This window comes from Trichechus manatus, unplaced genomic scaffold (assembly GCF_000243295.1).
Source record: "Trichechus manatus latirostris isolate Lorelei unplaced genomic scaffold, TriManLat1.0 scaffold00345, whole genome shotgun sequence".
NCBI lineage: Eukaryota > Metazoa > Chordata > Mammalia > Sirenia > Trichechidae > Trichechus > Trichechus manatus.
Window position 1 is genome coordinate 118,599 of NW_004444281.1, and position 12,397 is coordinate 130,995.

Sequence of the window (12,397 nt, forward strand, 5' to 3'; positions counted from 1 at the left end):
GGTTTCTTCTCTTGCTTTTCCATTCTTCCCTAGTAGGGTTTTTTTTTTTTTTTTTTTTACTCCCAATTACTGTACCTGGAGCTGAAAACTTAAGTCCAGTTTGTTACTCTAAGACAACACTGCTCAATAGAAATATATATGCAATTTTTATTTTTCTAGTAACTACATTTTTTTAAAACGTAAAACGAAGCAGGTGAAATTAATTTTAATAACGTATTTTATTAGGTCAATATATCAAAATCTTTATTATTTAAACAAATGATCAATACAAAATTTATTTGTTTTGCATTTTTATTTTAAGTCTTCAAAATCCTTTATCTATTTTACACTTACATCAAAATTTGAACTCTAAATTTTCATTGAAAATACTTGATCTATATTTAAAGTTCTTAAATTTGCAGTGAAACAAGTGGATTCACATACCAATGTAGTTCCAAGCATAGTTAAACATTATCCAATAACTGAATCCATTTTTAAATGTAAACTAATTAATAAAACCCATCTCACAAGATTGTTCTAAATATTACACAAGATAATGCATGCAGAACATAGCACAAATTTGAATGGACTTTCAATATATTTTAGGTATTTATCTCCTTTCACTTGCTACTTTTTTTTTGTCTCTCATAATGCTTTACAGATTTTAGGTACTCAGTTAATCATTGTTTATTCGAAACTAGGAAGATTAATCTGTTACCAGAGCTTCCTCAGCTCTTTCTTAATGCTATTCTTACAGCTATTTCAGAAAAGCTTTTCTCTTCAATTCAAGCCAAATGATGAGATAAGCAGTCGAAATTTCTCTGCCCATTGATGTCTGTGGCTCTTTAGGGGTGAGAGGGGACAATAGCTCCTATATACTATATAAAAGGCAACAGTCTCAAAAACCATTAAAAATAGAAGTTCAACATTATTAAAATTAATTTTTGAACATCCAAAGATACCACTGAGATTTAAAAACAAGCCAGCTCACAAGGTGATGGAATGTATTTGCCACATGCTAACAAAGAGTTAAAAGTAAGTATAGAGAATACTTACAAATTATGAAACAAAAAAATCACAGAAAATAAAAACGAGCAAATAATATGAACAAGCTGTTCCTAGAAAGGGGGAAACCTGAAATAGTAAAAAAATCACAGGAAAGAAAAAGCAACCTCATTATAATCAGAGAAACACAAATTAATCCACAGTGGGATACCATTTTACAAATCATTAGACAGGCAAGGAATTATAGTCTGATATTTGTAAATGTAATGAAGATATAGAGTAACAAGAAGTCAGTCTCAAGCAGTATAGGTGGAATATGAGAGTGTAAACTTAAAATAACTTAGAAAGCAAATTGTCCATTTCTATTCATGTTGAATATGCAATATGTTACCAAGAAACTCCACGACTAGAAACGCTAACTAAAGGAAGTTCACAGCTGTGTACAGTAGTGCCCAATGCAGCACCGTCTGTGGGGGGATAAATAAAGCAATCTAAATCTCCATTAACAAGGAAATGGGTAAATAAATTATGTACTATTGAGGCATTAGGATCGCTACGAGTCGGAATCCACTCGAAGTCAACGGGTTTGGTTTGGTTTGAGGCATTAGAAAACCTAATAACGATGAAGATAAACTGTAATTACATGTTTCAACGCATATATATCAAAAGCAAATGGAGAAAAACAAATGTTTCACAAAGACATGAACAGAAATATATTTTTTTGAAGTTTTCCAAACATGCAAAATGATGTTGTCTATTGTATAGGGGTATGTACATATAGTTAAAAAAAAATGCATGGGAAAAATAAACACCAAATTCAGGACGCTGGTTAATTCCAGGGTAGGGAGAGGGGAGGACTATGCTATTGGGAAAGGACATAGGGAGATTACACTGTAATATTGACTTTAAGAGGTGTGGTGTTCATTAGCCTTTTGTATACTCAGTATTTAAAATCGTACCAAAAGATAAGCATATATTTAGAGTATATTCACTTTTAGTACTGCCCCAGTTGTGTCTTACCAGTTGCCGTCGAGTCAGTTCCGACTTATAGCCACCCTATAGGACAGAGTAGAACTGCCCCATAAGATTTTCAAGGAGCTCCTGGTGGATTCGAACCGCCGACCTTTTGGTCAGCAGTTGAGCTCTTAACCACTGCGCCACCAGGGCTCCTACAGTAGTGGTTAAATGTAGGGAAAAAATGAAACAAATGGAAGATGCATGATTTCGAATACTCAAGAGCTTTCTGCCATAACTGTCCCTTAACCTCACACTAAAGATTTTGTCAAGGGTCCCGCCCTTTATCAGTGGAACCTGTTGCCTTTGTTCAGATTCCATCTTTTCTCCTTGAGGAACGTACAATAAATATACTCAGGACTCGGGGTAGGCAAGGAGTGCTGGGAAGGGCCGAATGCAGAAACCAAGCGACTTCAAAGACTTTCTTAACTGGGGAAAGGACCCAAAATGAAATAAAAGATGGCAGAAATAGTTCCAACTGTCAACCAGGGACGTAACTGAACAGGGGCTCTAACCCAGCCTCAGAGGATGCTGGCAGATTTTTACACAGGTTGGACACCCCAGACTTTACCTTGGGAGCATTTAAGGCTATTTCAGTAAGTAGCAGCTACGTAAACATTCTACAGCTCCTTCAAATGAAGGTTTGGGGGCCCTAAAAAGGGCCTTTGTTTTTCTAGCAAGATATAGGGCGGTAAAATGCTGTCATTTAGCCGCCGAAGCCGTAGAGGGTGCGCCCCTGGCGCTTGAGCGCGTAGACCACGTCCATAGCAGTGACCGTCTTGCGCTTGGCGTGCTCAGTGTAGGTGACGGCGTCGCGGATCACATTCTCTAGGAAGACCTTGAGCACCCCGCGAGTCTCCTCGTAGATGAGGCCAGAGATGCGCTTAACGCCACCACGCCGAGCCAGACGCCGGATGGCAGGCTTTGTGATGCCCTGGATGTTGTCGCGCAGAACCTTACGGTGACGCTTGGCGCCCCCTTTGCCCAGGCCTTTACCACCTTTGCCACGTCCAGACATTCTCAAACAACCGGAGAACAAACTGTCGATAGCACCTAGCAGCTTCCTTTTATAGGCAATCTCTTGCGGACCAGAATGAAAACCGAAAGAGCGGTGGCGGGAAGTCTCTCTAGGCTGGGGGAGGGGATGAAAAAGGGGAAGAAGCCTGCTGTGCTACTCTTTATTCCTTTTGGTTCACGGTCAGTTCTTTTTATCCTAAACCAAAAAAAACCGAACCCGTTGCCGTCTAGTCCAACTCAGAGCGACCCTATAAGACAGAGTAGAACTATCCCATAGAGTTTCCAAGGAGCGGCTGATGGATTCGAACTGTCCACCTTTTGGTTAGCAGTTGAGCTCTTCACCACTGCACAACCTGGGCTCCTTTATTCTCAAGGCCTGGACCATTTTTCCTCCCTCTTTTCTCATTTACTGTGCCCCCCCCCCAACCTTATTACATAGTAAATAACATTGTGGATAGTACATAAAAAAGCAAAAGGGAATAAAATAACAGTTTATTTACTAGATCTATTTATCTCTACACATACACATTTATTTTTTCTCTAACAGTATTTGCGCGAGGCTATACAATTTTGTGACATTTTTTCACTTAATATTTGGTGGAAATATACTCCAGGTGCTCATATAACTTCCTAGTATAACATAGTAATAAAATGCACGATTTTAAAACCTTTATGGTATATTGCTCAGTTGTCTCCCACCAAAAGTGTACCAGTTTTTAATTCCCACAGCGGTTTCTGTTATGTCTACTTACCAGTGATGGGTAGAACCATCTTTTAAAAGTCTAACTTTATAATAATCCAGTTTTTATTTCTTGTATAGATAATTAACTTTTTTATTGAGAAAGTTTTAATTCCCCTGGAAGTGGGATCTTTTGAAACTTGAACAAACTGGTTTCCTAAAGTCACCTTTAAGTCAAACAATAGCAGTTTAGTAGAGACAGTTTTTCCTTAAGCATTGGACACTTTTGAGGAGTTATTTATGTATAGTCAGTTCTGAGAAATAGGAACTCCAGGGTAGGACTGGAGAGTATGTTTTAGGGTAAATTGTTATTATGTAAATACTGTTCTCCGCCTTTTTCCATGACAGTATTGGCTAACATGCGGTATTGAGACCACCTAGGGACAGAAAAGTCCTTAAACAACAAGTTATGTGAGCTAAAAAATTTTTTTGTAGGAGAATGGTGTCAACCAGAAAACACTGTTCACCTCTCTCGCGATTAAAGTTTAAATTGCTTCCTCCTAATCTTCCCGCTTGCAGCTGTCTTTCAGATCAGCCAATTAGAACTAGAATCCTGGGCATGCGCGGTAAGCGACCAGGTTGACCACCAGATGGCCCCATCCCATAACAAGTATTGCCTAGGAACCAGAAGACCCATGCCAAAGAACCAAAATCACTGGATATACCTCAAGGAGCGGCGACCGAGCCCATTTCAGAAGCGAGAAGTCCTTCAGCCACTTCTGTGCCAAATACTAGCCCGACCCCCTTTTAAATATGTATGAAGGTAATGGATATGTATGACGTTCCCTTTCGAGTGTGGAACAAAACTTCCTCCAGCCCTTTGCCGCGGGGGGAGAGTGCTTTGGGACTGATACCCAATCTCCTTACTCGCTGCGAGTAATAAACTATGCCTTGCCTTAAATCCACTTAATTCTTAGTTATTCTTCAGGAGAGTACAAGCAGCGAACCCATTGCATTTGGTAACAATATTAGAGTCTTTGGATGATCTCTCATTCACGGCAATGGGTTTTTGCGAGTCAAAATGTTACCTCAATTTGCAAATAGTCTATTCAATAAACTTCAATCAATTTATATTATTGGTGCAATATGATTTTTGTTTTAACAGTATATCTAAAACCTTTTTGTTGTATATACTTAATTTAAAAGCTACACACATTTTATTATTGCTTAAATTCTTAGAAATTTTAATCCTTCCAGCATTAGCATGTAACCCCTTTGTTATTCAATGATTTTCTTGCTATCGGGTATTTCAATGATTTCTTTTTTTTTTTTAAATTTAAATTAAGCATTGCTGCATTACAGTATTTTAAAAGCATTCTACTTAAATTTCATAAAATAAGTAAATACATAAATAAAAACAAAGATAAAATTTTCATTAAAATACTTAAATAACTTTCTATCTTATCTTGTGATTGTTAATACTGAATTTTACCTAAACTCTGTGATACTGGAAAACAGCCATGGTTAAAGAAATCACACCACTCTTTGTGTTGAGGAAAATGGCATACTGCAAATAACCATCCTTCTCATATGACCGAGATAAGACTCATAGATGGCCTCTTTTTTACCTATGACAAGGGCAGACGCAGACCCTCCAAATCCCCATTCCTTACCTCATAAATGAATAAGTGAATTGCTTGTCCCCACTGATCAATCAGAAGCAGAATGCTTGTTAACCAGACTTTAGGTAAGCTTCTGTCTTCCCTCCAAGTCCCTGAACTTTGGCCTGCCCTCAGCCTGAGCCAACATATTTCCCCTCTTTAAGGGCCCACGCCTCCTGGAGAATGTGGAATATACCACAGACTGCAAGAAGAATGAAGAAATCTGTCTTGGAAGTAGCACAGATAGAATGTTCCTTAGAAGCGAGGATGGTGAGACTTTGTCTCACATACTCTGGACATGTTATCAGGAGGGACCAGTCCCAGGATAAGGACATCATGCTTGGTAGAGGGTCAGTGAAAAAGAGGAAGACCCTCAACTATACAGAATGACACAGTGGCTGCCAACAATGGGCTCAAACATAGCAATGATTGTGAGGATGGTGCAGGACTAGGCAGTGTTTCGTTATGCTGTACATACATAGGGTCTCTATGAGCCAGAATTTACTCGACAGTACCTAACAACAACCTGGAGAATAGACTGATCCCAACATAAAACATTCTGATTTACTGTCCAATGATGTCACCCTTTCATCCCACTTTTCCACGCCTGGGTTTTTTCTAGCCTTATTTACTGTCAGACTCTATAAAAGAAAACGCTTTTCCCCTAACTCTTTGAGATGCTTGTGGATCTTATGCACAGAATGTTCTCCCTAGTGTAGCAGGCCCCCTCCGCTACTATTACAATAATTGCTTTCCCTTTTCCCCCTTTTACTAAAAACAAATCCACCAACACCTCTACTGCCAACACCACATCTAGAGCCAATACCATCTCTACTCCACCACAACGTCTACTTTCTGAATAAAGCTTCTCCCTATCATTATTTGACACAATAGAAGAAAACTTGCATAACATGTTTGGAAAAACAAAACAAAACTGATTCAACCAGCAAGAGCAGAGCTCAGTATATTTTATAGAAGGGGTAGCTTCAATAAGTTAGTTAGTTAATGAAATATACTTTTAGATACTTTACTTTAAAAATCAGTAAAATTTCTGCCACGCAGAAGCCTCTGTCTCTATCTGATTTCATGAGTTTTGCATAGCAAATAGTGATAATAAGTAATAATAAGGCTAGCAAAATATTCATACGATTTATAGTTTATGAGATTCATAGACGGTGTGATTATTTTTCTATAAACACATATAGTATATCTTTTATTAAAATGTGATAATGCTGCTCAGACTCTTTTGTAACATGATAGCTGAATTATCAAGATAACCTCAGTTTAAATGCAGTATTTTGCTTGCATCCTCTTATTCTTTCACAGAACACATCAAATATAGCAACAAATTTTATTAGTTATACATGCAAAATACATACTGTATCTAACCAATGTCTATTATAGCCTCTACCTTAGGCCAAGGCAAAAGCTCTGGTGGCTAGTGGTTAAGACAAAAAGGTTGGCAGTTCCAATCCACCAGGTGGTCCTTGGAAACCCTATGGGACAGTTCTACTCTGCCCTTTAGGATCACTATGAGTCAGAATGGACTCAAAGTCAGTGGGTTTTTTTTTTTTTTTTTTTGGTTAAGGCCAGCCACCATGATTTCTCAAAAGGCCTACTGCAATTTATACCCTTACTTCCAAACTTACTATCCATTATATAATTGCTCTAATGAACTTTCAAAGACATGTAAATCAGATTAGGCCATTCATCTGCTCAAAACTCTTATGAACTGACATTTAAAATGATTTTTAAACTCATGGTGTGGCATACAAAGCGCTATACGATCTGCCCTGGGGCTACCTCTGTGAACACACTTTCTATTCTGTTCCCTATGCTCTTGATTTTCTTTAAACATTCTGGATCTTAAGTTGATGTTTAACTTACTTCAACTTTTTGATCTTTAGTGGCGTCACATGGGAGGTGACACCAAAATGACCCCAGGGTCAGCGGCGGCAGCAGGCGAGCTGGCTCAGCTGGCAGAGGGGCTGCCAAGGCAGTGGTGTCATTAGGGTTGCTGTCACCTGTCAACCAGTGTGGTAACTCATCACCACCCCCACCACCCCTATCACCCGATAGTCAGGATGCGGGCGGGGGGCGGGGCTGGGAGGAGCAGGCAGCAGGGCGCAGAGCTTGGCCCTTCGCGGGGTGTGCGTGTGTGGCGGGGTTAGGGTGTGTGTGTGACATCATGAGTTACCACATTGGGTGACACCTACCCTATTGATGCCACTGTTGATCTTGCTTAAACATTTCAAGTGTGCTACTGCCTCTGATATTTGCATTATCTTCTTGTTTAGAATACTTTCCCCGAAAGAGTAACATTATTTCTTCTCTGGTTTTGTTCAAATCTCTGCTCAAATACTGTCTGGTCTGAGTTTTTTTAGAGTCATTGTAGTGGGTAGAATAGTGTCGCCCCTCCTTCCCAAATTCATGTCCACCCGGAACTCAGAACTGCTTAAGAAAACCAGTTGCTATGGAGTTGATTCCGACTCATGGGATCTTATGTGTGTCAGAGTAGAATAGTGCTCCATAGGGTTTTTTCGACTGCTGATTTTTTGGAAGTAGATCACCAGTCCTTTCTTCCAAAGTGCCTCTCGGTGGACTCAAACCTCCAATCTTTCAGTTAGCAACCTAACATGTTAACTGCACCACCCAGGAGCTCCCGTTAAGAAAAGACCCTATTTGCAAACAGGGTCTTTGCAGATATAATAAGTATCGTAGAGGAAATCACCCTGGATTTAGGATGAACCCTAAATCTTATGACTGGCATCTTTATAATACGAGGAGAGGGCACAGAGACACACACACAGGGAAGAAGGTCATGTGAAGATGGAGCCAGAGACTGGGGTAATGCTGCCACAAACCAAGGAAGTATTGCCAGCAACCACCAGAAGTTGGGAGAGAGTCATGGGGAAATTTCTCCTTCAGAGGCTCTAAAAGGAACCAACCTTTCTGGCACCTTGATTTTGAACTTCCTGGCCTCCAGAACCGTGAGAGAGTAAATTTCTGTTGTTTTGAGCCACTCAGTTGTTGGCAATTTGTTATGGCAGCCCCAGGAAACTAATCCAGCCATCCAAAAGAGAACACTGTTAAATGAAATAATAAAGGAGTCCTGTGGCTGACAAAATGACATCTGCGGGCGAGTGGACAACACCCCGAAGACTTGTATTTATCGAAACTTAAGTCTAGCTTTCCTGTAAAGCAAGCTACCTGTCATGGATTGAATTCTGTCCCCCCAAAAATGTGTACATCATTTTGGGTAGGCCATTATTCCCAGTGTTGTGTGGTTGTCCTCTATTATGTGATTGTAATTTTACGTTAAAGAGGATTAGGGTGGGATTGTAACACCACCCTTACCCAGGTCACATCCCTGATCCAATGTAAAGGGAGTGGCCTGCACCACCTTTTATCTCTCAAGAGATAAAAGGAAAGGGAAGCAAGCAGAGAGTTGGGGACCTCATACACGAAGAAAGCAGCCCGGGAAGCAGAGTGCATCCTTTGGACCTGAGGTTCCTGCGCTGAGACACTCCCAGACCAAGGGAAGATTGATGACACGGACCTTCCTCCAGAGCCCACAGAGAAAGCCTTTCCCTGGAGCTGCTGCCCTGAATTTGGACTTGTAGCCTATTACACTCTGAGAGAATAAATTTCTCTTTGTTAAAGCCATCCATTTGTGGTATTTGTGTTATAGTAGCAACAGATGACTAAGACACTACCCTTCTTGACCAATGAGATTCTTCCAGCGCTTTCACCCTTGTTGACCAATGAACCCCTGACAGCATTTCAATAGTAAATTGTATAAGTCAATCAGAATAAGTTTTTTTGCTTTCCATTTTTTCAATAAAAAGTCTTTTTTTCAACAGAAAAGCTTTGGAAATCCTATAGGTGTTGTTCTACTCTGCACACATGTGGTTTTCATGTGTTGGAAGCCAACTCCAAGGCAACTAACAACAAAGTAACAGGTGCTGAGGATGGGGGCATCCTTGGGCTATGCAGTTAATTCCCTTGGCTGCTAACCAAAAGATTGGAGATTTGAGTCCACCCAGAGGTACCTTGGAAGAAAGGGCTGATGATCTACTTCCAAAAAATCAGCCATTGAAAACCCTCTGGAGCACAGTTTGACTCTCACACACGGGATCCCTTGAGTCGGAATCGACTTAACAGCAACTGGTAAAACAAACAAACAAAAAACAAAACAAAAAAAACCCAAAATTACTGATGACAGTTATTAAAAAAGCCAAATGATGGTATTATGTATTAACTATATAAGCATACATATCACTCTATCAAATTTATTTTGAAATACTTTGATAACAAATGTTTTGCAATCTTTGTATTATAGGGGACTTTTAAGACATTACTCTGAGAAGGGTTTCCTTAAAAGTTACCAGACAGCAAAACGTGTCCATGATTTACAAGAAAAAAAGTTTAAGAGTCTCTGTTTTGAGGATTATATCAGTGTCTCAAAAAAAAAAAAAAAAAAATCCTGATTTAGAGAGGTAGAAACTTTTTTCAGAAAGAAAAGAGGGAAAGGGGAATGGGCTGTCACAGTAGTGGGGAAGGGGAACTATTACAACAGGGAGAACACTCCAATTATAAGTTGAGCAAGCATCTCAAGATTTAAAGGTTTTTTTCTTTTCTAGAGACAAAAATAAGTAATACTAGAAGAAGAAAAAAAAAAAAAAAACAGGTGTGGGGATGTCTTAGTTATCTAGTGCTGCTATAACAGAAATACCACAAGTGGACGACTAACAAACAAATTTATTTTCCTACAGTTTAGGAGGCTAGAAATCCTAATTCGGAGTTTCAGCTCTAGAGGAAGATTTTCTCTCTCTGTCGGCTCTGGAGGGAAGTCTTTGTTCTTCAGCTTCTGCTTCCTGGTTCCTTTGTCTCTTCAGCTTCTGCTTTCTGGTTCCTTGGAGATCTCCTTGTGGCTTGGGATCAACCATACACCATCTCTGCTTGCTCGCTGCTTGCTTGTTTAATCTCTTTTATATCTCAAAAGAGATCGACTCACGATGTACCCTACACACTGATCCTGTCTCACTGACATAACAAAGACAACTCATTCCTAAATGGGATTAAAATCACAGACATAGAAGTTAGGAATCAGAACACATACTTATGAGGGAGACAATTCAATCTATAATAGACGAAGTGGAATGATTTATGCCTCACCCTATTCTCAAAGAGGGACCCTTAAAGAGGGGTCCTTAAGGACCCTTACGATGAGAGTGGGTTTTGGTTCAGGGACTTAGGGGAAGGAGGGAAACTTAAGCAAATTTTGGTTAACAAGCATTATGCTTCTGATTGATCGGTGGGGACAAGCCATGGGAATTTGGAGGGTCTGGGTCCGGCCTTGTCATAGGTAAACAAGACATGTTCGTTAGTCTCATCTAAGTCATATCAGGAAGGGTGGCTATTTGCAGTAGCCTTTCCATGAACACAAAGGGTGGGCGTGGGGGATTTCTTAAAACATACTTTTTTCTAGGATCGCGGGGTTCAGGTAAAATTCAACATTGCCAAGTTGAAGGAATTCAGTTAGCAGAAAGTAGGAGGCAAGATTCTGTAACCTCGGCAGTAAAAGACCATCGGCATGGTCTTATTTGGTTATTTGGTTACAATAACAACAAAAAAAGGATTTGAGACTCTTCATTAAACAACGCTTCCTCCATAGATAACCGTGTCTGCCTTGTTCAGAGGCCTGTTTCTGACAGGAGCTCCAAGCAGTCTGCACCTCTCCCCTTCCAACACTCGTAAGCAGTTTCTTGTCAAACCATACCATAATCCTCTTTCCCCACCTAGGTCTTAAAGACAGAGGTTTTATGATCCCGCTGATTAGTAAAACTTTGTGTTTGAATGGCAATAGTTTTGGGAAACATTTCTTTCAATGTCTTGGCTAGTTTTAAGGTTTGTCAGAAATCACTATCCTGTGAAGTTCCCTGAGTGAACTGCATTTGAAATTTTAATGGCCTATCACAAATCTTTCCCAGGATCCAGGATGGTGTCGTATCTATAGATGTCATCCCAACATTTTACTCGTTTAAATTTTAAGTGGGTAAATTTAGCTACACTGAGGGATAGCAGAGCGCCTCCAAATTCAGAAAGTAAAGCAAAGAATTGAGGATGTATGTTATAAAACATAACTGAGTCACACATTTCTATTCTCAGGAGAAATGTGTGGCTGACAGAGCCTTTGGCGAGGTGCCAACTATGGTGTCACAAAGCTCTCCACTCGATCTGGGGGCGAGTTGGATGTCGCACAGGTTGATGACCTCAAAGAACCCCAGAAGATAGGCCTCGCACGCCTCCTGCAGCGTCATCACCGCCGAGCTCTGGAAGCGCAGGCGGGTCTTGAAGTCCTGCGCGATCTCGCTCACCAGCCACTGAAACTGCAACTTGCGGATGAGCAGCTCGGTGGACTTGTGGTAGCGCCGGATCTCAAGCAGCGCCGCGGTGCCGGGCCGATAGCGGTGCGGCTTCTTCACGCAGTCAGTGTGGCCGGCGGGCTCTTGCCGGCGGCCTTGCCGCCAGTGGGTTTATGAGCTGTCAAATTCTAGCCACAGCTTCTTTTGTATCTACTTAAAACTGAGGAAACTAATGGCTGCCTGTGGAAAGATTAAACAGGCCCTAATGGATCTGCTCACAGATTCTAACACGTGGTTTATTTTTTGTTACCTGGGCTTCCAACTTTAAATACCTCGTTTCACTTTAAACAGGGACCCGGGGGGAAACCTGTTCTAACCCCTATTTTTCCGACATTAAATCTATTACTTCTCCCCTGCCCCCACGTAGAATGTTACATTCTTTTCCAGTAAATGTGAGTGGCTCTGAAAAGAGCCTTTGGTTTGGACTCGATTAGTTCACTGGGACTGCTGAAAATTACTCTTGGCTTCTATTTGCCTTTAGCCTTGTGATGACTCTCAGTCTTCTTGGGCAGCAGTACGGCCTGGATATTGGGCAGGACGCCGCCCTGCGCGATCGTGACTTTACCCAGCAGCTTGTTGAGCTCCTCGTCGTTGCGGATGGCCAGCTGCAGGTG

At 40.7% G+C, this 12,397-nt stretch overlaps 2 protein-coding genes and 1 pseudogene across 3 annotated transcripts in view; all 3 read right to left on the reverse strand.

Moving 5' to 3' along the window:
• Positions 1 to 2,244: 2,244 nt before the first annotated feature.
• Positions 2,245 to 3,030, reverse strand: LOC111819284 (histone H4). The gene has a single exon (XM_023725662.1). It carries the CDS (start codon positions 3,014 to 3,016, stop codon positions 2,705 to 2,707), a length of 312 nt encoding a protein of 103 aa, XP_023581430.1. The 5' UTR covers positions 3,017 to 3,030; the 3' UTR covers positions 2,245 to 2,704.
• An 8,064-nt stretch (positions 3,031 to 11,094) lies between these two features.
• LOC101349350 (histone H3.1-like) lies at positions 11,095 to 11,908 on the reverse strand (annotated as a pseudogene).
• Positions 11,806 to 12,397, reverse strand: part of LOC101349604 (histone H2A type 1) — a 1,015-nt gene continuing 423 nt past the window's right edge. Inside the window, exon 2 of one of the 2 annotated variants that reach the window (XM_023725664.1) lies at positions 11,806 to 12,397. In XM_023725664.1, the coding sequence (XP_023581432.1) occupies positions 12,251 to 12,397 (147 nt within the window). In that variant the 3' untranslated portion in view covers positions 11,806 to 12,250. The other variant, XM_023725663.1, reaches the window with a different exon arrangement.